The sequence below is a fragment of the Alexandromys fortis genome, unplaced genomic scaffold (genome assembly GCF_014885135.2).
Source record: "Alexandromys fortis isolate MF-2015 unplaced genomic scaffold, M_Fortis_MF-2015_v1.1 scaffold_115, whole genome shotgun sequence".
Taxonomy (NCBI): Eukaryota; Metazoa; Chordata; class Mammalia; order Rodentia; family Cricetidae; genus Alexandromys; species Alexandromys fortis.
In genome coordinates, this window is record NW_026067989.1 from 1,620,926 (window position 1) to 1,644,540 (window position 23,615).

General features: G+C 47.9%; 1 protein-coding gene across 1 annotated transcript in view; it reads right to left on the minus strand.

The window, feature by feature from the left end:
• Positions 1-14,432: 14,432 nt before the first annotated feature.
• Positions 14,433-23,615, minus strand: part of Ovol2 (ovo like zinc finger 2) — a 32,715-nt gene continuing 23,532 nt past the window's right edge. The window contains exon 4 of the mRNA XM_050159570.1: positions 14,433-20,547. Coding sequence (XP_050015527.1) covers positions 20,231-20,547 — 317 coding nt within the window. The 3' untranslated portion in view covers positions 14,433-20,230. The remainder of the gene's footprint in view (positions 20,548-23,615) is intronic.

The following is a 23,615-nucleotide window of genomic DNA, read 5'->3' on the forward strand; positions in this document are numbered from 1 at the left end:
ATTTTTCGACCACGGTGGTAGAATTTTCTCTCAGACGAGGGAAGCCCTGTCTGCAAACCCAGTCAGGCCTCTTTCAAATGAATGCATCTGGGTCACAGCTCAGACCGAGGGATAAATTAGGGATGAGGCCGGCTATTTACCAAACCAGCAGGGGACTGCAGCTCCCACCCACCAGGGGGGCTGCCATTGAGCACGACTAACCTGCAAATGGGAGGTGACCAGTAGGGCACAACTCAGAGCTGGCCGCGTTGCCGGAGAATCCTGGTTCACATCCTTCCAAATCAGCCCTAGCCTATCTGCTGTGACCACTTCGTGCTCTGGCCTGAAAGGACCCGGGAGTGCTTAAAACACTAGGTAGCAATTAGAGGAGGCACAGATCCAGTTTACATGTATTCATGCGTTCTGTGTATGTGTGCACCTGCACGTCACGGCACACATGGAGGCAGAACAACTTTCATAAGTCGGTTCTCTCCTTCCACTGTGTGGGTCCTGGGGATCAAACTCAACTGTTCAGGCTTTTCCAGCAGGCACCTTTCCCCACGGAACCATCTTGCCAGCCCATAGATAGATTTTTTTTTTTAAAGATCTGTACAAAAATGTTCATGGAAAGTAAGGTGTCAAAAGTGATATTGCCAAAACTCATATAACATGGCTTTAAATTCTGTGACTAAATGAATGGTTTGCTAAAAGGCTGAGAAAGAAAAGAGGACTAAGTAGCAACTTAGAGCCATTTGCGATTAGAAACATCCAACCCAGCCAGTCTGAGCATCTCACTGCTAGGCTCATGCACATTTTGAAACTTTTCTTTGTACTGAACCCTTTTTTTTTTTTTAAGATTTATTTTCTGTGTGTGAGTGTTAGCATGTATTTATGTGCATGTCTGGTACCTTTGGAGGCCAGAAGACATCAGATCTCCACACTGGAGTCACAGAGGCGACTGAGCTCTGCCATGTGGGTTCTGGGAATCAAACCTGGGTCCCTGGAAAGAACAGTCAATGCTCTTAACCACCGAGCCGCCTCTCCAGCCCCTGGACGGGTGCCTTAACCCGGAATAACTTCCCTTCTTCCCTTTCCCCAGTCACATCTGGACTGTGTAAGTATGGTATAAGTGGGCCCAAATCCCAGATGGTGGAGAACAGGAAGCAGGAGCTGCAGAAGCTGACAGAGGCTCAAATCCCAGTCCTGTAATGGTGAAAGTCACTTCACCTCTCCATGCCTTTTCTTTTCTTTGTTTCTTTATTTGTTTACTTTGTTTTTCTTTCTTTTTTTTTCTTTTTTTTTTTTTTTTGGTTTTTCGAGACAGGGTTTCTCTGTAGCGAGCGTATCCTGGACTCTTGACTCTTGTAGACCAGGCTGGTCTCGAACTCAGAAAGATCCACCTGCCTCTGCCTCCCTAGTGCACCACCACTGTCCAGCATTTGTTTTGTTTTTCGAAACAGGGTTTTTCTGTGTAGCTTTGGAGCCTTTCCTGGAACTAGCTCTGTGGACCAGGCTGGCCTTGAACTCACTGAGAACCACCTGCCTCAGCCTCCCTAGGGCTGGGATTAAAGGTGGTGACCACCCGGCTATCAGTGCCTGTCTTTCATTGGTGGTTTAGGTAGATTCTAAACTCAGAATTGCTGGAAATTTAACACGGGAAGAGAAATGACACTGAGAAAATATTTGTCCCTTTCTTCTTGGAACTAGCTCAACCCTTCCCTGAACTCCAGGGGTGCCGCTGTTCTTACACTGCTTTTGCACTCTGCCCTCTGTCCCTGTACTGTTTTGGGGGGGGAGGGTATCCTTCCAGAGCCTGGGAAATGACTACAGGACTGGATAATGCACAGCTTTAGTACGTACATGCTGCTTGCTCTATGAACCACGTGTGTGTGTGTGTGTGTGTGTGTGTGTGTGTGTGTGTGTGATCTAAAACTTGAACAATGGACAAGTGAGAGGGCTCAGTGGGTGAAGGAGCTTGCCACCAAGCCCAGTCACCTGAGTTCAACCTCCAGAACCATTCATGTGGCAAAAAGAGAGAACTGACTCCACACATGAACTGTGACACACGTGCACCCCCATACTAAATAAATAAGTAAATAAGTGTAAAATTAAAATGAAACTTGAAAAACCACAAAATGTGTTGCAGGAGACTGGTCATAAATTGAAAGACGTTGTTAGTTCGAAATGAAGCAAATAATAGACATAGTCAAAGTCATATAGAACCGTACCTTAAGAGAAAAATAAAAGGGCTGGAGAGGAGACTCGGTGGTTGAGAGTATTGGCTTTTCTTCCAGAGGACCCAGCTTTGATTCCCATCACCCATGTGGCAGCTCACAACCATCTGTAATCCAGTTTCTGGGGATCAGATGCCCTCTTCCGGCCTCTGAGGGTGCCAGGTATACACGTGGTACACAGACATGCATGCAGATAAAACATCCATGTGTATAAAATAAGCTATTACAAAAGAAAGAGATAAGAAAATGGACAAACGGCACAGGAAATGGCCCTGCTCCAGGAAATCAGGAAAAGATCGTAGGCCAGAATGGTTCACCAGACAATGTATTTAGTGCTGGTCAGTGCTTGGGAGGGGCTGCAAACACAATGATTTAGATGGTATATGCAGCGCTAGAGACCTTAGACAGTGAGTTATAAGGGGAATTAGTCATGATTGGCCAGAGCGACAGAAGCAATGGGACACGTAGACAGATATGAAAAGATTTATTAGGGGAATTTGCTCACATAACTTTGGAAGTTAAGAAAATCTCATGGTATGCCAACTGTGAGCTAGGGAACCAGGGAAGCAGAACTGTGGTTTAGGTCAAGTTCAGAGTCCTGAGAGCCAGGAAGCTCAGCCTGAGGTTGCGGGTCCGAAACCCAGGAGCCACAGGTGTTAATCCTACAGTCCCAAGGCCAGAGAGCCTAGAGTGCTGATATAGGACAGAAACTGGTCTTCCATCTCCAGGGTAGACAATGAATTTACCTGTCCTCTGTCTGTCCCTCCATGCTGACCACCCAGACAACTGGTCAGTGCTTCCTACATCCAGTGCCCCACCCCACCAAACACACACACACACACACACACACACACACACACACACACAGTGGGTAAAGGTGGAACCTCCTTAGCTCACTGATTCAAATGCCACACCCCACAACACCCCTACACAAAACAATGTTTTACTAGTGATCACCAATCCAAATGTCAGCCTCTTACCACAGACCCAAGAATTTACAACTTGAGGATGTTTTCTGGGTACAGGTAAGGCCAAGGTTCCATGGAATTAGCACACCTGATCAGATCTTTATGTTGCTGTTGTTTGCTTATTTTGAGACGGCCTTAGCTGGCCTAGAGTTTGCTAGGTAGACACAGCTGGCCCGGAATTCATTGAGATCTGCCTGCCTAGCCTTTGAAGTGCCTTTTTTTTCTCATTTTTTTTTTCTGTGGGAGACTTTTCTGCTTGCATGTCTGCACACCACAAGTGTACCTAGTGCTTTCAAGGGGCTAGAAGTGAGTTTTGGAGTCTCTGGCCCTGGAATTACAGTTGTGCGCTCTCATGTGCTGCTGGGAATCAAACCCGGGTCCTCTAGAAGCACAGTAAGATCCTTTAACTGCTGGGCCATCTCTCAAGCACAATTCTTCCCTTTTCTCTTTAACTTTCATTTTATTATTTCACAAGTGTCAGTGTTTTGCCCGTATTTATGCCTGTGTACCATGTTCATGCAGTGTCCAAGGAGACCAGAAGGAGTTGGATCTTCTGGAATGGAAGTTACAGACAGTGATGAGCCACTGTGTGGTTACTGGGAATCAAACCTAGGTCTTCTGGAAGAGCAATCAATGCTCTTAATTGCTGAGCCACCTCTCTTGCCCACGTGGGCAAATTTTTTAACCAATGAAAATTGGGAACCAGTGACTCAGACCAGACCAAACCAACCTTGGGCCATGTTCTTTCTGTAGTCATCCAGAGATGCCTACAGCAATGACCTGCTCGTTAGCCACATGTTATGGCCCTGTCTTCTATGACAGTGCCCGGGACCAAACAAATGACTATATCAGGTCAGCTTTGGGGAGCCTCAAATTAATACAATGGGTTGGTTATCACATTGGAGTGTGGGTGAGTACGCATCACAGTGAAGATAGAAGCCAACCCGTTGGCTGTCCCCTACCACACAGGGATGCTCCCACAGCGTGTCTAGACTACGCAGGAGCACGTGCACAGCCAACAGTTCTAGCACAGGAAAAAGCACTTCTCAGCTGTCCCCACCATCCTGCTATTTGTCATTCCATCCATCTGCTGTCCCTGAGAAACACTCACCCACGTCAGCTAAAATGGTACACTGGGCTTGGAACTGGCTAAGGAAATGTCAGACTGGCAGAAGAGAGAAGAAAACCAAAATAGCAATTGTGTGGACATTGGTGGCAACACAGATCTGCCCTTCTGGATGGGGCAGAGGGAGCACTGGCAGCCTCTCATGGGGCTGCGTGGACTTGGAATGAGCTTTGGGAACCTAGCCGCTGGCTCAGGGCCTTCCCATCCGTCTCCTCCTGGATACCTAGGCGCTCTCGGCCCTTTCCTGGAGCTAGCCCTTCACGTCAGCTACTGCTTCTTTTTAAAAAAAAAAAAAATTATTTATTTGTTATGTATACAATATTCTATCTGTGTGTATGCCTGCAGGTCAGGAGAGGGCAGCAGACCTTATTACAGATGTTTGTGAGCCACCATGTGGTTGCTGGGAATTGAACTCAGGACCTTTGGAAGAGCAGGCAATACTCTTAACCACTGAGCCATCTCTCCAGCCCTAGCTACTGCATTTTTGTACCTCTGCAAGAGCAGGGCTTTTGACATGTAGAAAGAACTAGATTTCTTTAAGATTGATATTGACAGGTCTATACTCCCAGCACCCAGGAGGCAGAGGCAGAAGGATGGTGAGTTCAAAACTAGACTGGGTTACATAGAAATACCTTACCTCTCCAAAAATAAGTAATTAGTTGCTGTTTGTTTCCCATGGTTTTCTGGTAAATCTTCTTTGTAGTAGTTGAACAAAAATTCGCGAATTCTCAACTTGAGGTCAGTTGTAGGAGGGCTGCCCCAGGTCAGTGTGTACCCACTCTGAGGACTGCAAATCTGGTGTTTATCTCTCCAAGGGAAAGGGTCGTCCTAACCACACAGCTGTTTGGATCTTAGGCTAGATAATTATACATGCGTTTCATTCAACAAATATTTACTGAGCTTATTTTGAGCTAGATATTGCCCAGGGCTCCTGCAATAAAGCAATGAGCGAAATACACTAAACTTCCTATCATCTGGGAGCTTCCAGTCCAGCCAGGAGTCAGCAGGTATCAGGTACAGCTGTGCTGCAAAGCCAAGCAGGGCTGGGGGTGTGGCTCAGTTGGGAGAGCGCTTGCCTAGCATGCACAGGGACCTGAGTTCAACCCCCAGCATGACATAAAATCAGACGTCTTCAGCTACACAGCAAATCTGAGAGCAGCCTGGGCTACATGAGACCACATCTCGCTCTAGAAAGAAGGGAAGAAAAAGAAGGTAGAGAGGGAAGGATGGAAGGAAGAAGAAGAAGAGGAAATGGAGATCCTGTTTGAGCTGAGGTGGTTGGAGACCCGACCTCCTGCTGTGCTGCATGGCAGTCATCTGAGTGTTACATCTTGGGATGCCACGGAGTAACTGGGCAAGTGGCTCTTTGGTTCCTTGTGGGCTGATGTCACCTGGGTCTTAATTGGCAGTTAATTTACTTCTGAGGTCTTGGCAGAGATGACTGGAAAGTAGCTCAGGTGGGGTTGCAGACCACTGTGCCCTTCCATGTAGTCACTGTGCTCCTTCCATGTAGTCAATGTGTCTGTCCCCTTCCATGTAGTCACTGCCTCCTTCCATGTAGTCACTGTGCCCTTCCATGTAGTCACTGTGCCCTTCCATATAGTCAATGTGTCTGTCCCCTTCCATGTAGTCACTGCCTCCTTCCATGTAGTCACTGTCCCCCCTTCCATGTAGTCACTGTGCCCTTCCATGTAGCCTTAGGGTGCTTCCCTTTCTTTGGAACCAGTCCATGTGGACTCTCTATCAGGGTAGGCAGACTTCCATGTGCGTGCATGTAGGCAGGATCTCACTACATAGACCAGGCTGGCCTCATACAGTCTTCCTGTGTCCGCCTTCCGAGTGCTGGGATTCTAGGCATGTATAGCCGCATCTGGTTGGACTTCTTGTCTGGCAGCTCAGAGTTCCCAAAAGTCAAATTTCCCAAGACATCTGGAGACTTTGCCAGGCACTGCCTCCTGCAGTATCTATTGGTTAAACTGAGTTACAGGGCTACGCTAGAGTTTGTATGGGGAAACAATTACACAAGGCAGGGAATGCCCGAGGGCACGGCTCACTCTGAACCAGTCATCCAGAAAGCCTCACTGTGTATACAGAGGTCAGAATATGGAGAAAAGCCAGGAAGAGGCTGTGAAGAGGGCCTGAGACAAGCACATGTGAGGGAAGAGTGGTGTAGGAGTTGAGTGAGCAAAGCCTAGAGGAGCTGGCAATGACGCAGGCAGCCAGGAGCTAGACCACTTTGGCCCTAGAAGCCATGGCAGGGGATGCTACTGTCAATGTGGCAGGAAACAGGTAGGGAGCTTAATTCTCATCCCCCTCATTGCAGGGTTGAGTTTGGGTTAAAGTCTCCCATGGACTTCTCACGAAGACCTCCCAAGACCACCCTGCATCCTATTCCTGTAATTTCCTCTGCTTGAAGAGTTCTCCATGGCAGGGGTAAGTACTCCATATTATAAGGATCTGTCTTGTTGGCCGTCTGTCTTTCCCCTCTAAAATGTCAACTCCAAGCAGTCAAGGATCTTGGTGTGCTGCAGCTGTGGGCCCACAACAAATTATGGACTGACAGACTGGTCAGCCCCCTCTGCAGGCCCCACTGAGTCCAGCATGATGTTCAGTGCACGCCACGGCCTGAGCCAATAATGAATGTCTCAATTTGCTCGGCAGCACAGTGGCTTTTAGAGTTCCGCTCAGCTTATACATAAGTCACCTTCCAGTAAGCAATCATACAGGGCAGAAGAAAACGAAAGAGAAGGAAGGCCTTGGAAAGGTCCCAGGACAAACCCTCTTTCACCTGACTCAGGTACACTTGATAAGCTGGCTACGGGACAGTGTAGCCTGGAAAGTCCTTGTTGAAGGGGGAGTGGCCAGGACAAGAAGGAAAACAGCTGCTGCCAGCATAAGGAAAGCAGAAAACCAAACTGGAAACAGGAGGCGCTCTTTCCAAGCAGGCAGTCCAGAGCCTTGCAGCCGTACAAGCTGGCCTGGGAACCTCAACAGGTCCTGAGGCTTTCCCTGCAAACTGGGTGACAACAGTTAATATCTGTAACGATCGTTACGATTTGTTTGTTTTCTAAACTGGATCTCACTAGGTAGCCCAGTTGGCCTTAAGCTCACTATGTATTCCATGCTAACCTCAAACTCAGAATCCTCCTGCCTCAGCCTCTAGAGTGCTAGAGGTATGCTAGAGGATTCGTTACATTAATCGCAATCAATAACACATAAAATAATATAATGAAAACTTTTCTTTTTATGTGTATATGTGAGTACCTGCATCTGTGTACCTGATGCTCCTGGAGGCCAGAAGTGGGAACTGAACCCTGGTCTTCTTGGAGAGCAGCGAGTGCTCTTACAGCCGAGCCACCTCTCCAGCCTCTGTTACACCACACGTAATCAAGCAAACTCTGTTCAGCGTTCTCAGTTTAAGACGAGGACAGGCACATATTTAAGGGAAAAATATTCAAAACAGAGACAGTGGCTCCGTGAATAGGCTCTTCCTCTGCTGTAGGCGACATCGTTGAACACGGTCCTGGTTGGTGTTTTGTCAACTTGACACAAACTAAAGTTATGTGTGAAGAGGGACCTAGAACGAGAAAATGCCTCTATCTGCTTGCCTTCAGGTAAGTTGTGGAGGCTCTTTCTTTCTTGTTTTCATTTTTATTTTTTTATTTTTTGTTTTTAACTTTTTTTTTTTTTTTTTTTTTTTTTTTTTTTTTTTTTTGGTTTTTCGAGACAGGGTTTCTCTGTTAGCTTTGGTGCCTGTCCTGGCACTAGCTCTTGTAGACCAGGCTGGCCTCGAACTCCCAGAGATCAGCCTGTCTCTGCCTCCCGAGTGCTGGGATTAAAGGCATGCGCCACCACCACCCGGCTATTTTTTGTTTTTGAGACCGGGTTTCTCTGTGTGACTGTCCTGGAACTTGCTCTATAAACCAGGCTGACCTCGAACTCAGAGATCCACCTGTCTGTTTCTCCCCAGTGCTGGTATTAAATGTGTGGGCCACCATGCCAGCTTGGCCTTTTCTTAATTAATGATTGACGTGGGAGGGCACTGCCCACTGTCGGTGGTACAACCCTTGGGAAGATGGTCTTGTGTCATATAAGAAAGCAGTAAGCATCTTCCTCCTTGGTCCCTTCTTCAGTTCCTGCTCATAGGTTTCTGTCTCAAGAGCCTGCCTTGACTTCCCCTGATGATGGATTCTAACCTATAAGCCAAATAAAGCCGTTCATTCTCAAGTTGCTTTTAGCTATGGCTTTATTACTGCAATAGACAGCAAGCTAGGACAGTCCCCCTACTGGACCCTGCCACTGCCCTTGCTTTCCTACAGGAGCTCTATCTTTCTGTCACTGTGAGTCCAAAAAGGACTCATGATTGGAGAATGGTCTCCAAGGCTGTCATTTTGGAAAGTGGAACCTTTAAGAGATGAATGAATCTTAGTAGAGGTCTTTGGGTCATGGAGACAGCCCTTGGAGGGGATTGTAGAGTCCCCAAATTCTGCCTCTGACTTCCTTCTTGGTGACATGACCCATACACACACTTGCTTCTGCTGGGAGAGGACTCCCTCCAGGTGAAAGTAGATGCAGGCATCATGATCTTGAGCCTCTCAAACTCTGAGCTAATGGGGCACGCTGGTGCATTCCTTTAATCCCAGCACTGTGGAGGCAGAGGCAGGCGGATCTCTGTGAGTTCCAGGCCTGGTCTACCAGTCGGGTTCCAGGACAACCAAGGCTGTTAAACAGAGTAAACCCTGTCTCGAAAAACCATAAATAAATAAATAAATCAGACTTTGAGCTAAATTATCCTTTTTAGTAGAAGCAGCCAATGAACTTTAGTCTTGATTATCCAAAACCAACAACGTGGAGCATCTGGGTAGGTCTGTGAGAACATTTCAAGAAGGGTTAACTGAAAGAAGACTCTCAGTGTGGGAGAAACCTTCCATGGCTGTCCACACACAGAGATATGAGGAAAGCAGCCATTGGTTTTCCCTGAGTTAGCGAATCTATCCCTGCCTATTGCTGCTGCCTCCAGCAGATTCCAGCTTTGGCTTCCAGTGTGGACCGAAAACTAGCATCTTCCCAGGAATCTTCCAGGCCTTCTGTGCCAAGTTGGGACTACTAAGGCACCTACTAGCTTCAAGGACAGAGCTGCTACAGTGTTCTGTAGTGCACAGCCATTGTTGGACTACCCAGCCCCTCTCAGGTCAGTCACCTGAGCAATCCCCTTTTATAATACATATACACTCAATGGCTCTGCTCCCCTCAAGAACCCTGCCTAGTACACAATCTATGACAGGTGTTTTACTACAGCAACAAAAAGCCAGCACTGCCCTTAACTGAGTCCACATGACCCTTCAGCTTCTGCACGGTGTGCCGTGCAACCTTCTCACCCTGGCGTGAGAGCAGTCAGCTTCATGGCATCACACTCTGCGCAGCACCCAGACTCTTCTCTCCCCTTAGACTCCACCACCTGCTCAATGTGCCTTTGTGCTATGAGGCCCATTCGCCACTTGAAAAGATCTGAGCCTGTGCTGATTCACGACCTCAGTTAACCCAGCTTCGGTCACGGTCATCCCATCTCAGTTGGCATTGTCTCAGTTCCTAGGGTGGCTTCCAGCGGAAGGCCAAAGCTTTGGAGTCATTTTGGAGTCCCCTCTTCTTCTCAATAACAGGGTAACCACTCAATTACATAAACCAGAACTGCCCCTGGACAAATAAAGATGTATGGCCTATCCATTAACCCATATTCAACCCATCAGCAAACCCAGTTCGTTCTATTTTTAAAAACATAGCCAGCATCCGGCCATTTCTCACCACCTCCTCCACCGTCCTCCTAGTCCAGGCGTTCGTTGTGTCCTGCTTTATTTTTGCAAAGGCTCTTTAATTGGTCTCCCCACTTCCACCCTTGCCTCCCACCCCCAAATCTGTTCTCTCAGCATCCAGAGCAAGTCCCCTGCAACACAAACAAGAACATGTTGGCCCTAGAGCTCTCCATACTCTTGGCTCGAGTTTGGATTAGTGTTCCCTGAAGGTTCATATAGAAGAAAAGAAGACTTGGTCCCCAAGGTGGTACTGTGGCCCTTTATGAGGTGGAACATTGTGGAAGGTCCTTAGGTCTTTGGAGCTTTGCCCTTGAGGGGACTTGTAGGACCCTGGTGGTCTTTCCCTTTTAGCGTCTGGCTGTGAGGTGAGTTATTTGCTCTGTCACGTTCTTTTTATACTTGCCACCCAGCCCTCCATCCAAGGCCCAGCTAAACGGGTCCACCTCATCTTAGACTACGACCTAAATCGTCATACCCTGCCTATCCCCACCATGACCTGCTCCCAATCCTAAGACCTACCATGTAGCCCAGGCAAGCCTTGGCTACCTTGGTCTCCCAAGTGCTAAGATTGCAAGAATGAACCACCATGGCTGGCAAAGCTTTTCTTCCTTTGTAAGTTAAGTAGCTCGGGAGTTCTCTTATGGTAATGTGAAGATGGTTAATAGTTTCCCGATTCATTCAGAAGGAAAGCTGACGTCTGCCTATAGCAGTGATCTGCTCCCCACCCCACCCCCACCTCCCTGCTCCCATCTGTCTGCACGACTCCCCAATACTTCTCACTCCACACACGCTCCACTCATCCTCTACGGATACGTCAAGCACATCCCCACTGTGTCTGTCTTCCTGGCCTGTGTCTTTGTTGCTCCTTCTGGCTGGAACTCCTCCCCAGGTAGCCAGCCACAGGGCTTCTCCCCTCATTTCTCTCAGGTTAGATGTCCCTGTCCCCCTAACACCACCTCCAGTTTATGCCAGACCCTCTTTGCTTTAAGGTGACAAACGATGTTTTATAAAAATGGCCATTGCAACATATATTTTCCCATCAGCTCTTCAAGAACCATTCCCCAATTCAAAAGGGATGTGAGCTTCCTCCCCTAGAACAGGGACGGCACATGGTGACATGGCAGGCTTTGTGGCACACACCTTTACTCCCAGCACTCAAAGGTAGAGGCAGGCAGGCAGTTCTCAGTGAGTTCCAGGCCAGTCAGGGCTATAGAGTGAGACGCTGTCTCAAAAAATAAAAAGAGAGAGAAAGGAAAACGGCAGCATAGGTAGCAATGCTGCCGGACTGGCAAACTCCAGTAACCTGTGATTCAGCCTCTGCCTCGCTCAGCTTCCTCAACACTGACCCTATCAAGCTGGGTGTGATGGCACATACTTGTAATCCCAGTACTTGGCTAAGGCCGGAGTATAAACTCAAAGCCAGCCTGGGTTGACTAGTAAGACACTGTGTCAAACAACAAAAAGTATACCATGTCCCAGATGCTCACATAGATCATACAGACCACAAGGGCTGACGCATAAGGAAAGGAAAGGGAGATGCCACCCAGCAGATAACACTCACCACCGGGTGGGTGACTGATAAGGCCTTCAGACGATGCCAGGGTCCAGCCTTGCAGTCTCCCCGCTAAAGCCCCAGACATCTGAAGGACAGAAAAAGCCATCCTCTGTACACCTGTGCTGTGCCTTCCCCAAACCCAGGCCCACAGAGTCCGTAAATGTTGTCTCGGCTAGTGACGTAGTCATAGGAACCAACCACCTCATTCAGTGTCCTCTACAGCATCCAGTGTGAGATGGGTTGATGGACTTGTTTGTCCGTCGTCTGTCTCTACCCTAGAGAATCAGGGACTATCCTGGCATGATGGTGCACACCTACAGTTCCAGCCCTGGGGAGGCTAAGGCAGCAGAACTGGAACAAGGCTAGCCTCAGCTACACAGTGATTCTAGACTACATGAGATTCTATCTCCAAATAAGCAAAGAAAACAAAATAAATGAAAGGACACTGGCCTGTTTTCTTTTTCTAGCCTTAGTATCTAGAAAAGCCCCTAGTATTCCATGGGGACTTGAGAAATATTTGTTGAACAAATGAATCCCTGCTAATTAAAGAAAACTGCTCCTTACTATAATTCGCACACCTTCTGCTGAGGCATGTGACCTTTTCCTGAAGAAAGTGTTCTCTGGTGTGTTTTGGACTAGCTCCCTGTTAAAAAAATATCTCTTGTCAGCCATCTGGAAAATGATAAAGTTGGATCCATAACTCCCACTATAGCCCAGGAAATAGTCCAAACAGATCAAAGATTTGTATGCCATAAAATGAAGCCATTACAGCCCTAGAAAAATGCACAGCAGAATTCTGATGTAACCTTGGTGTCAAAAGGCCTTTCTGCCTATGGCTTGACCTCCAACAGCAGCCATAGAAGAAAAAGATGGGTCAAATCCCACAACATAAAACTTCTGCATGGGGAAAAAGACCATTCATCGTGAGTGAAAGTCAAAGCTAAATGATACTCTAGGAGGAAAAGAATCAACTTTAATCACAAAGGGATGAACTTCCCGGTACATTCAAGCATGCACGTAAACAAAACACTCTAAAATATCAAACAGAAAAAGGACCAAGAAATTGGGCAGTAACTGGATGTTAGTCTGCACCCTAAAACAGCTACAAATGGCTCTTGATAAGACAAGACATCCAGCCTTCCTCTCACACAGTGAGACAAGTGTCAAATAAAACGACACTGAAAAACTATTTCCCTCCTATCAGATGGGCAGAGAGCCAAAACCACAGCAATACAATGTTGGCACAGTGGCAAGGACATGGGTACATGCACAAACTGCAAATGAGTACCATCTTGTAGGGTAATCAAGCCCTATTCACCAATGTACAACACCCAGCAACTTACACCACCAAAGGCCAGCCTTCTTCATATACATATACACATACGTACATACATATATACATATATGTTTTTAACAGGATCTGTACAATTCCTAGAAATTCAGCAGAGGTGCTAAGGGTGTAGTACAATGATAGTGTTTGCCAATCGTAGGCACGGCCCTGGGTTCCATCCACAGCACAGGAAATTGAAGGGGTGAAGGCGGAAATAGGCAGAAAAACAGGCCAATAACCTGTGGAAAATGGGCACTCGGGCAGTTTACAGAAAAGGGAACCACAGATTGCCCATAATGTATGACACAGTTAGCACTGACAATTGCATTTCTGGGAATTTATCCTGAAGACAGGATTGTATTTATGTGAAATGACACATATATAAAGTTACTCATTGTTGCATTCTCTACATAGTAGCAAAACATTGGAAGTCATATAAGCGTCTGTCACTGGAAAAGTGATAGCCTAAAGTATGGTGCCTCCAACCAACACTAGATAGGGCTTTAGTTTTTATAATATTATCCATTTTATTATATTCATTCATTCATTCTAGAGTGTGTGTGTGTGTGTGTGTGCGCGCGCACGCGTGTACTCACGTGCATGCATGTAAGAACATGCCACACCATGCCTGTGGAAAGCAGGGAACAACTTGAGGGAGTCAGTTCTCTTCTTTCACCCCGGGGTTCCAGGGACTGAGCTCAGCTATGCAGACTTGATACGAAAGGCCCTTCCAAGCTGAGCCATCTCGCTGGCCCTGATATGTACTGTTAGAAGGAACATTCAGGGGAGGTGACTCAGCAGCTAAGAATGTGTGTACTACAGTGATGGCACACACCTTTAATCCCAGCACTCAGAGGCAGGTGGATCTCTGTGAGTTCGAGGCCAGCCTGGTCTACAGATCAAGTTCCAGGACAGGCTCCAAAGCAACAGAGAAACCCTGTCTCAAAAAACCCGAAAACTAACAACCAAAATAGAATAGAATGTGTACTGCTTTTGCACAGGACCCAAGTCTGATTCCCAACGCACTTGTCAGCTGGCTCACTCCAGCTCCAGGGGATGTAACACCCTCATTTGGCCTCTTCAGGTGCCTGCACACATGTGATACACACACAAACACACACACACACACACGCATAATTTTTTTTAAAGAATACACATATTGTGGTGTGGTAGTGGCACATGCCTTTAATTCCCTGCACTCGGGAGACAAAGGCAAGAGGTAGACGAATCTCTGTGAGTTCAAGGCCAGTCTGGCCTACAGAGTGAGTGCCAGGACAGCCAAGGCTACAATGAAAAACCCTACCTCAAAAAACAACAAAAAAACACACACATTAATTTTACCAAAAAAGCCAATTTTATTTGCATCCTATGAGAGTTCCATCTATCTTGTGAAATAAAATCCTCTTTCTTGTGGGGGAGAACGCTAACACTGGCTCACTATGGAGGAGAGACTGGGCAGATGAGGAACCAATTTGGAGGTACTACATTTCTTCACTATATTATTATAAATATTCTAAAAACAACTTCTTGGAATGCCAGATACATAATTTGCAGCACCCGATACACTTCTTTGTTCTAAAAGTAGGTCCTTATCAGAATGCATGTGTTCTGAGAAGGGTCAGAACCTGCGGGCCTCGGTTTTTGTTTTGGTTTTTTAATCTCTGAGAACCCATCAGTATGGTCCCATTGCCCTGCCTTGGAGACCTCTGAGTGCACCACACTGGTTACAAGTGCTCACAGTTACTGTTACTGAAAATGCCCCGAGGTCATGCCCTCTGTGTCAGTCACGTGTGATCACTGGTCCCTTGCTCCAGGTGGCACTTCTAGGTGCCACTCACACTCCAGAACCCATTATACCAGACTGTAGCCGGATTTCTAGGGAACCCGGATCTTCATCTTCTTTCTGTTTCTTGTTAGAAGAACAAGGTAGACCTTGTTACCCTCACTTCCTTATTCCTTTCTCCCACAGCCACCTTCAATACATCACCTGTCCTAGAAACCCTGTCCCATTCTATGCTTCGAGGAGCCAGTCTGTGACATCCATAAAATGAGTCACACTGCTGGGCTCAATAGTAGATTTCTAGCCAGGTGGTGGTGGCGCTCGCCTTTAATTCCAGCACTCGGGAGGCAGAAGCAGATGGATCTCTGTGAGTTCGAGGCCAGCCTGGTCTACAAGAGCTAGTTCCAGGACAGGCCCCAAAGCTACAGAGAAACCCTGTCTCGAAAAACCAATAAATAAATAAAAATAGTAGATTTCTTTCTCCAAAATGAACCCCCAGGATGACAGTCACCTAAAATCAGCATCAGCCAGCGCTGCTTCCGTGTGTTGCCAGAACACTAACCCAAAGCTGGCATTGTTCAATAGACTCAAAACATGTCAGAACTCACAGGTCCGGTCCCCACCACCGACAGACCCAAGGCTTCAGAGCCACCACTACCACCAGGACTAATCCCCAGGTCAAGCCTGGACACATTGGCTGAACTGCCTGACAACTGGCTGAGCAGGTCAGGCTTGACTAGCAGGGTTGAGATGAGGTTGGGATCAGAAAGTCAAGAGTGGATGTCCAAGCTGAATGTGGTGGGTATGTGACTGTAATCTCAGCAACTGGGAGCCTGAGGTGGGGGGGGGGGATAGGAATTCAAGATCACTCTGGACTACTGAGATCCTACCTCAATTGTGCTCAGTGGTTGAGAACTTGTTGCTCTTGCAGAGCACTGGAATAACACTCATACACATCAAATAAAAATAAAATACTGAAAATAGGGCGGGTGGTGGTGGTTCATGCCTTTAATAACAGCATTTGGGAGGAAGAGGCAGACAGATCTTCTTGAGTTCAAGGCCAGCCTGGTCTACAAAGCGAGTTCCAGAACAGTTAGGATTGTTACATGGAGAAACCCTGTCTAAAAAAGCCAAAATAAAATAAAATAAAATACTAAAAGTAAATTGAGGGGCTGGAGAGATGGCTCAGTGATTAAGAGCACTTGTTGCTCTTGCAGAGGACCTGGATTCTCTTCTCAGCACCCACATGGGGCTCGTAATTGTAACTCTACCTCCAGGGGATTCAATGCTCTCTTCTGGCCTCCGCTGCACCAGGAGTGCAAGCAGTGTATAGACATACATTCAGGCAAAACACCACACACATACGATTTTATATATAAAAAAAATGAAAGAGGGGTGGGTGGTTTGAATGAGAATGGCCACCATGGGCTCAAACATTTAAATGCTTGGTCCACGGTTGGTAGATCAGTTTAGCAAGGATTAGCAGCAGGTCTGGCCTTGTTGGAAGAAGTGTGTCACTGGGGGTGGGCTTTTGGCCCATGACGCTTTGTTCTCTCTCTCTCTCTCTCTCTCTCTCTCTCTCTCTCTCTCTCTCTCTCTCTCTCAAGTTCACAGCTACTGAACCAGCATCATGCTTGCCTCTCTGCCTGCTGCCATGTTCCCCACCATGATGGTCATGGACTTACCCTCTGAAACTGTAAGGTCCAATAAACTCTTTCTTCTTTGTGTGGGGGGGTGGGGTTCAAAACAGGGTTTCTCTATAGCCTGTCCTGGAACTCACTCTGTAGACCAGGCTGGCCTTGAACTCACAGATATCCACCTGTCTCTGCCTCACCAAGTGCTAGATTAAAGGCATGTGCCACCACGGCCCAGCATAAACTCCTTATTCTATAAATTGCCACAGTATCTAGGCTGAACAAGGCATCTCTCCAAAACAAATGAGTTCCAAAAAGCCAGTTCAAGCACTAGGGATAAATCCTGATCCCACTGCCAGTGGCCCCACAAACTGCCCAAGCCACACAATTGTCACCCACATTCAGAGGGTTCCTCCTCAGGATCCCCAGCTGTCAGTCCAGAGTCTGTGAGCTCCCACTAGTTCAGGTCAGCTGTTTCTCTGGGTTTCTCCATCATTGTCTCGACCCCTTTTCTCATTATTATTGCTCCTCCCTCTGTTCAAACAGACTCCAAGAGTTTGGCCCCGTGCTTAGGTGTGGATCTCTGCATCTGCTTCCATCAGTCACTAAATGAAGGTTCTGTGATGGCAATTAAGGTAGTCATCATCTGATTATAGGGCAAGGCCAGTTCAGAAACCCTCTCCACTATTGCTTAGAGTCTCAGTGAATTTGATTATTTTTAAATTCTGTGTGTGTGTGTGTGTGTGTGTGTGTGTGCACACGTGCACGCAGTAGAGTAGGTAGGTACCAGCAGAGGCTAGCTTTGTGGGTGCCAGGAACCAAACTCTAGGCCTGAGCAAGGGTACCTAACATGTTTAACCACTGAGTCATCTCTCCAACCCCAAGCTGTCTCATCATAGCCAGTACACCTGTCCAACATCCATTTTTCCTTTGGGTCCCATCACCCTGGTTTTGCTGGGGAGCCACTTTCTTAGGACTGTAGCTCATCTGCTCACTATACCTGATTTAGGAGCAGTGGGAGCACAAGCCTCAGGCCTCGGCCAAGAGAGCAACATGTCCCAGGGCACAGGGGTGCTTCAAGGTGGGTCCCAGAACCAAATTTACCACCACCTCAGGCAAAAAGGGAAACTGTCCGCTACACCACTGTACTGGCTGGACAGAATCTAGAGCTGTGGATGGTCAGAGCTCCACCTGAACATCCTACAAAGTCCCGGGGGGTGTGGATCTCAAAGATAGAGGGGCAGCGGTGGTGCAAGACTATAATGGCATACCTAGCTGCTTGGGAGACTTAGACAGGATTACAAACTCAAGACCTCCTTGAGCCATATAGCAAGATCCCGTCTCAATTCATAAGAACACAGAAAAGATGAAGGGAAAGATGCTGCTGCTATTTCTTGAGCACTATATCTGGTCATTCTGAAGCTTGAGCTTTTAAAAACCTTTACCCCTATAGGGGCGGGTATGTAGGGGTGTGTAGTGTACATCTGGGGGCTCAAGGACAGCTGTGGGAGCCAGTTCTCTATGTGGATCGTAGAGGGTAATGGGCTTAGTGTGTCTGGCTGACTCGGCAACAAACACTCTTTGCCTTCTGAGCCGTCTCAGAGGCCTAGAACCTGAAGATTTGAAGCCCTGATTCCAGCAGGTCTTTCTGAAGGTGGCTTCCTGCCAGCTCTCGGTCATGGAAGAAGTATGCAAATCATTGCTAACGCTGTTTTAAACTGGGTCTCTGTCCCTTGCAACTGAGCAAGCTATTTAATAAAATACTAGCCCTAATGGGACCATTACCTTATTCACAGTTCCAGGGGCAGCCAGCCACACACTTCCAGCCAGAGCAGCTCGCTCCGGCACTGTCACCACCTGCACAAGCTGGGCTAGGCTGGTCAGCTGACTTTCAGACTCTGTGGCAAGAGCTAGGCGCCTGTCAGCCAGCGGTTTGTCCCCTGAAGTCAGGGTGGAGGCCTGAATGACTGCACCCTGGGCCACATGAAATCCCAGTTCAGCTCCTGCCACTGCTGATGCTTTGACCATAGCTGTTCAACTGTGGCTCTGAAGCTGCAAGCCACCCATCTGGTGCTTCAGGAGGGGTGGGACAGACACCTGCGGGATCTGCAGATGGCTGCTGAGCTGAGCATCCTCAGGCATCTGAAGGAGTGATGACATTCAGAACCGCTCTGATCCCTGTGCCTTTCTCTGCACCAACCCGGCTGGCTGTACCTGAAACCATTTCTCTGCTTTGACGGAAGAATGAGGAAAAGAGGCGTTTTGCCCAGATCTGAAGGCTCGAAGGTCTCTGCACTGACTCAAAGAAACGGGGTTGCTGACCCCTGGGGTGTTTTACAGATGTTTAGGTAACGCCTGCACAGTGAGGGGCACCCAGGCCAGTGCCTGGCACATCACCAGGGCTCCACAGATCTCTCTTCCAAAAGCAAAGCCGTGGTTGGAAGAGAAACGGTAATGTATCACGTGTCCAGCCCTTGGCACAATGCTTGGCTCAGAGTACAGGAGAGAAAAAAAGGGAAGAAGGTGGAACTGAGGGAAGAGAAGGCGAAGAGAGAGGACAAGAGGGGGAAGGATAAAGTACAGAGAAAGAAAAGAAGATGGCCCTGTTAGCCACAAGTTTCCCTAGACCAAGGAGCCCAGCCAGGGTCCAGAGACGCTGCGCAGTGAAAGGCAAGGACAACATGTATCATGACTTCCCAGTCAATCCAGGGAAAATAGACTATCAGTCAAGGCTTTCCTGGCTAGGGGGCTTCTGAAGGGAGGGTCTGGGCCTTTCCTGCTGCCCAGTGACCGTGGAACCCACCTCCGCACCCACTCAGTTCTCAGCTTCCCTGTCTCCTCCGCTGCATCCAAAGGCAGGCTGGTCTGTTAACCTTTCCCACACCTAGGAATGGAACTCCAAGGTGAGGAGAATGTAGTGTTGCTCAAGGTGGTTGCATTCCCAGTCCAGCACCCTGAAGGAAACCTGTCTGCTGCCCAGCCTCCCAGCAGGTATGCCTCAACAGGTGTTCTTCATGCCTGGGCTAGTTTCTCATGCTCCAGGGATGTCACATGCTTCACCTAGGGCCAGCCTCCAGGGAGGAAGCAGGGCCCTTTGTCCAGCAAGTCCTCGGACCACGGGAACCCCCCCCCCCCCGTCACCAAGAAAAGAGAACAGTTGAGTTCTCAAAGGTTGTGCCTCATGCCTCAAGGTTCATCAATCCATGAACTAGCCACCCCGTCGGTTTTATCCACCAATCAACCATTTGCCTTACCCAACTGACAAGATTGGCCTCTTTAAATCCTCTCCACCAAGACAGAGCCATCAGCCTCTGTCCATTGTCACGTCAACCCTCAACAGGAGAGCTGAAGCTCAACCCTATTTGTTTTTTTTTTTAAAGAGACATTTCACACGGACAGTTCATTTATTAAAATAGTTTCTGTAAACTCTTTCAGAAGAATATACATTTTCCTTGCTTGAGTAGCGTTTCAAGGCACCATAAGATGATGGTCTCTTTAAGAACACCCCTCTATTCATGTCTGAGAATTCCATTAGAAAAAAAATACACATACACAGACACACACATACACACACAAAAGAACCCGTACGTGATCTCAGCCACCAAGAAAACAGACACACGGTACAGGGCCTGTTGTGGCAGAATGATTAACAACGTGGGGATGCATCTTACCATCGATGTCCCAAAGGAAAAGAGAGGTGGACTGAGTATTTGTCACTGAAAAGAACCGGCGGGGCAGAGGAGAGCTACACCTCAGAACCGAAAGTCCGAGTAAACGTGGCACCGGGCGTCTCTCCTCCAGTTTCTCTTGCTCTTCACTTTTTCTCCTCCTCCTCGCTCAGGGCGGAATTCTCCTGTAGCGGGGACGTCATCTTGTTCTGCAGAAGGGCCGCCAACTTTTTGGAAGTCTTTTTGAGAAACGTGCTACCTGGGTGGGCACTGTTCACGTGCAGATACAGGTCCTCCTGGGTGGGGCCCGTGTAGCCGCAATCCTCACACACATAGAGTTTGTCCCGACGCTGCTTGTAGGCGTACTGCTGCTGCACGCCGTGAATCTTCTTCAGGTGGGACTCCAAGGAGCACCGCTGGGTGAAGGCCTTGTAACACACATCACATTTGTAGGGGCGGATGCCTGCAAGGATGAGGGGCAGACACATCACCAGCTGGTCAGAGCCGAGCCCAAGCGACCCTCCTATAAAGCCATTAAAGTTTCCCATGACCAAGATCATTGCCAATGTGAAGAAAGTGGGCCAGAACCATCTGCAAGGGTCCTGGCACCGACGACACGAACAAACCTAACACAAGTGGGTGCCAATAAAGCAGAACCCAACACTTGACACGGGGAGAATTATATTTTTCCTACTCATCCGCCTTAATGGTTTCTCTTTTGGTGGCAAGGCAAATTATGTAAATGATTTAATTTTTGTCTTTTTCTTAAGATTTATTTATGTATTTTATGTATATGAGTGCTCCACTTGCATGTATGCCCGCATGGCATCAGATCCCACCATACATGGTTGTGAGCCACCTTGCAGTTGCTGGGAATTGAACTCAGGACCTCTGGAAGAGCATTGAGTCATCTCTCCAGCCCCCACGATGTTTTCATTTTATGCACGGTGGGTTTTCCTGGAAACAGACCCTGAGACAAAGATCCTAGGTTAAGTTTATTGGAGAGGTCATCCCGGGAAGCACAGCAACGGAGAAAGACACGAAAGGGAGGAAGCCAAGCAGGGTGCATTGTGCAGAACGTCACCGGAGACGGTGCAGAGTACATTTACATGGTACAGAGCACTGTAGGTGAAATGAGCTAGCGGGAGGTGACTGGGGTGACAGACAGCTTAGCTGGTAAAGCGCTTGCTTTGTAAGCAAGCCCAAGATCTGAGCTCCATCCCTAGAACCTGTATTTACAAAGCAAGAGATGGGTGTGGCGGCTGACAGGTTCAAAGGAACTCCGTTTGATTAATGTTAAAACTCTGACCTTTAGAAGAAGTCTTAATATAACAATAACATAGTGGGAGGGAAAGAAATCTGAAACATTTCTCATTTGCTCGGAACTCGTAGTCATGCGAAGCGCAAATGCCATTCGTTTACAATGGCGTACACCTTCAATCCCAGCACTGAGAAGCAGAAGCAAGCATCTGTGAGTTCAAGGCCAGTCTGAGCTACTATGAAACCCTGTCTGTGGTTTCTAGAAATCCATGCATGATGGGTGAATCCCTGGCACTGACTGGCCAGCCAGCCTAGCTTCACTGGCAAGTTCCAAGCCAAGTGAGAGACCCTTTCTCAGAAAAGGGGGCTGTGGAAGGTAGGCGCACAGCGATTGGCTAAAGTAGTTAGCCACCAACGCTGACTACCTGTTTGGACACCAGAACTCACATGGCAGAAGGAAAGAACTGGTCCCATAAATTGTCCTGTGACCTCCAAATATACATGGTGGCCAGCGGGGGGGGGGGGGGGGGGGGGGGGAACGGAGGGAGGGAGGGAGGGAGGGAGGGAGGGAGGAAGGGAGGGAGAGAGGGAGGGAGGGAGGGAGGGAGGGAGGGAGGGAGGGAGAGAGGGAGGGAGTCTTGGCCTACCTCTGGCCACCACATGTTTGTGCTCACACATAAATTATCTCGGTTTTGTTTTTCAAACAGTGTGTTGTTTTGCTTTTCAAACGAAATGGTGTATGCAGTGGTGGCCTGCAACCCCAGTTAGTTCGTGGGGCTGCCCCGGCTACTCTATAAGGGAGATCCCATCAGACAGGGGTAGCGGGACATTTAAATCTAAAATTAAAATCAGGTTTAGAAGCCAGTGCCTATCTCAGTACTGGAGAGGTGGAAACAGAAGGATCTGGAGTTCAAGGCCAACCCAGGTCACATGACTAAATAAGCCAGGTCTCAATAATAAACAAACAAACAAACAAACAAACATTTTTACAAAAATCTGTAAAGGCCTTCCTCATCTCATACCCGTCTCTTTTAGTCCAGTCAAGAGCTTCTAACAATTATTCAAGCTTTATACAAAATTAGGAATACACAGGTACAGGTACATATTACTATATCTATTTTAAAATGTATTTAATGGCTCTGCACATGGTCTGAACAAGGACTTCTCAGTTTCCTAGGAGACTCTACAGCCAAGATTGAGCGAGTAGGTTCACAAACTTCTACAATTCTCTTCAAACCCAGCTAGGGCTGGGTTTAGTCTGAGGTAAAAGGGGTGCTTGGGGCAGCACAGCAGAAGTCCTCACCAACCACCAGAAAGAATATGCTAGGCCAGTGGGGCGCTGCAAGCCTCTCATGCTAGCACTTGGGAGGTTGAGGCAGAAGGACTAACACAGCCTGACGTCAGCCTGGGCTACATAGTGAGAAGCTGTCTCAAAGACCAAACAAAAAGCAGACTCCCGGTTCTCATTGGGGCAGAGCCGAGAAATCTGTCCTTTGTTCTTGTGGCTGATAGGGCTTCCCCTTGTCACCCCAGTTGGCCTGGAACTCACACAGGTCCACTTGCCTCTGCCTCCTGAGGGCTGGGACTAAAGGAGTGCGCCACCACCGCCTGGCTCATTACGATCTTTTCAAGCACTGGAGAGATGGCTCAGTAGCTTAGAGAACTGACTGTTCATCCAGAGGCCCCAGGTTCGGGTCCCACATCACAGGATATCTGACACCCACTCCTGGCCTCCATGAGACCAGGCCTGTGCTGTGCACTACACAGACACAGTGCAGACAACACACCCCCTCCAAAAAACACCACACACACACACACACACACACACACACACACAAATAAATGATCGTTCCACACACAAATAAAACTGCTTTGATCCTATTCACACCCAACACTATTAGCCACTTTTCATCCTTCCCCATTGCTTTCCTCTCTTTCTACTTAGAAAAAAAGAAGCCAGTCAGTGGTGACTCAGGAGGCAGAGGCAGGCAGATCTCTGAGTTTGAGGCCAGCTTGGTTCTACACAGAGTGAGTTCCAGGACAGCCAGGTCTACACAGAGAAACCCCATCTCGAAAAACCAGAAACAAAACAAAACCAAACAAAAAAAACGAACAAGTCAGATTCCACATAAGAGAGAAAACAGCAACATCTGTCCTTTGGAGTCACTCATTTCTCTTCACACGGGGATTCCCAGTTCTAGCTTCCTGCAGATGACGGTAATTTCGCTCTTTTTTTTAAAAGGCTATAATACTCCATTGCATATATATATA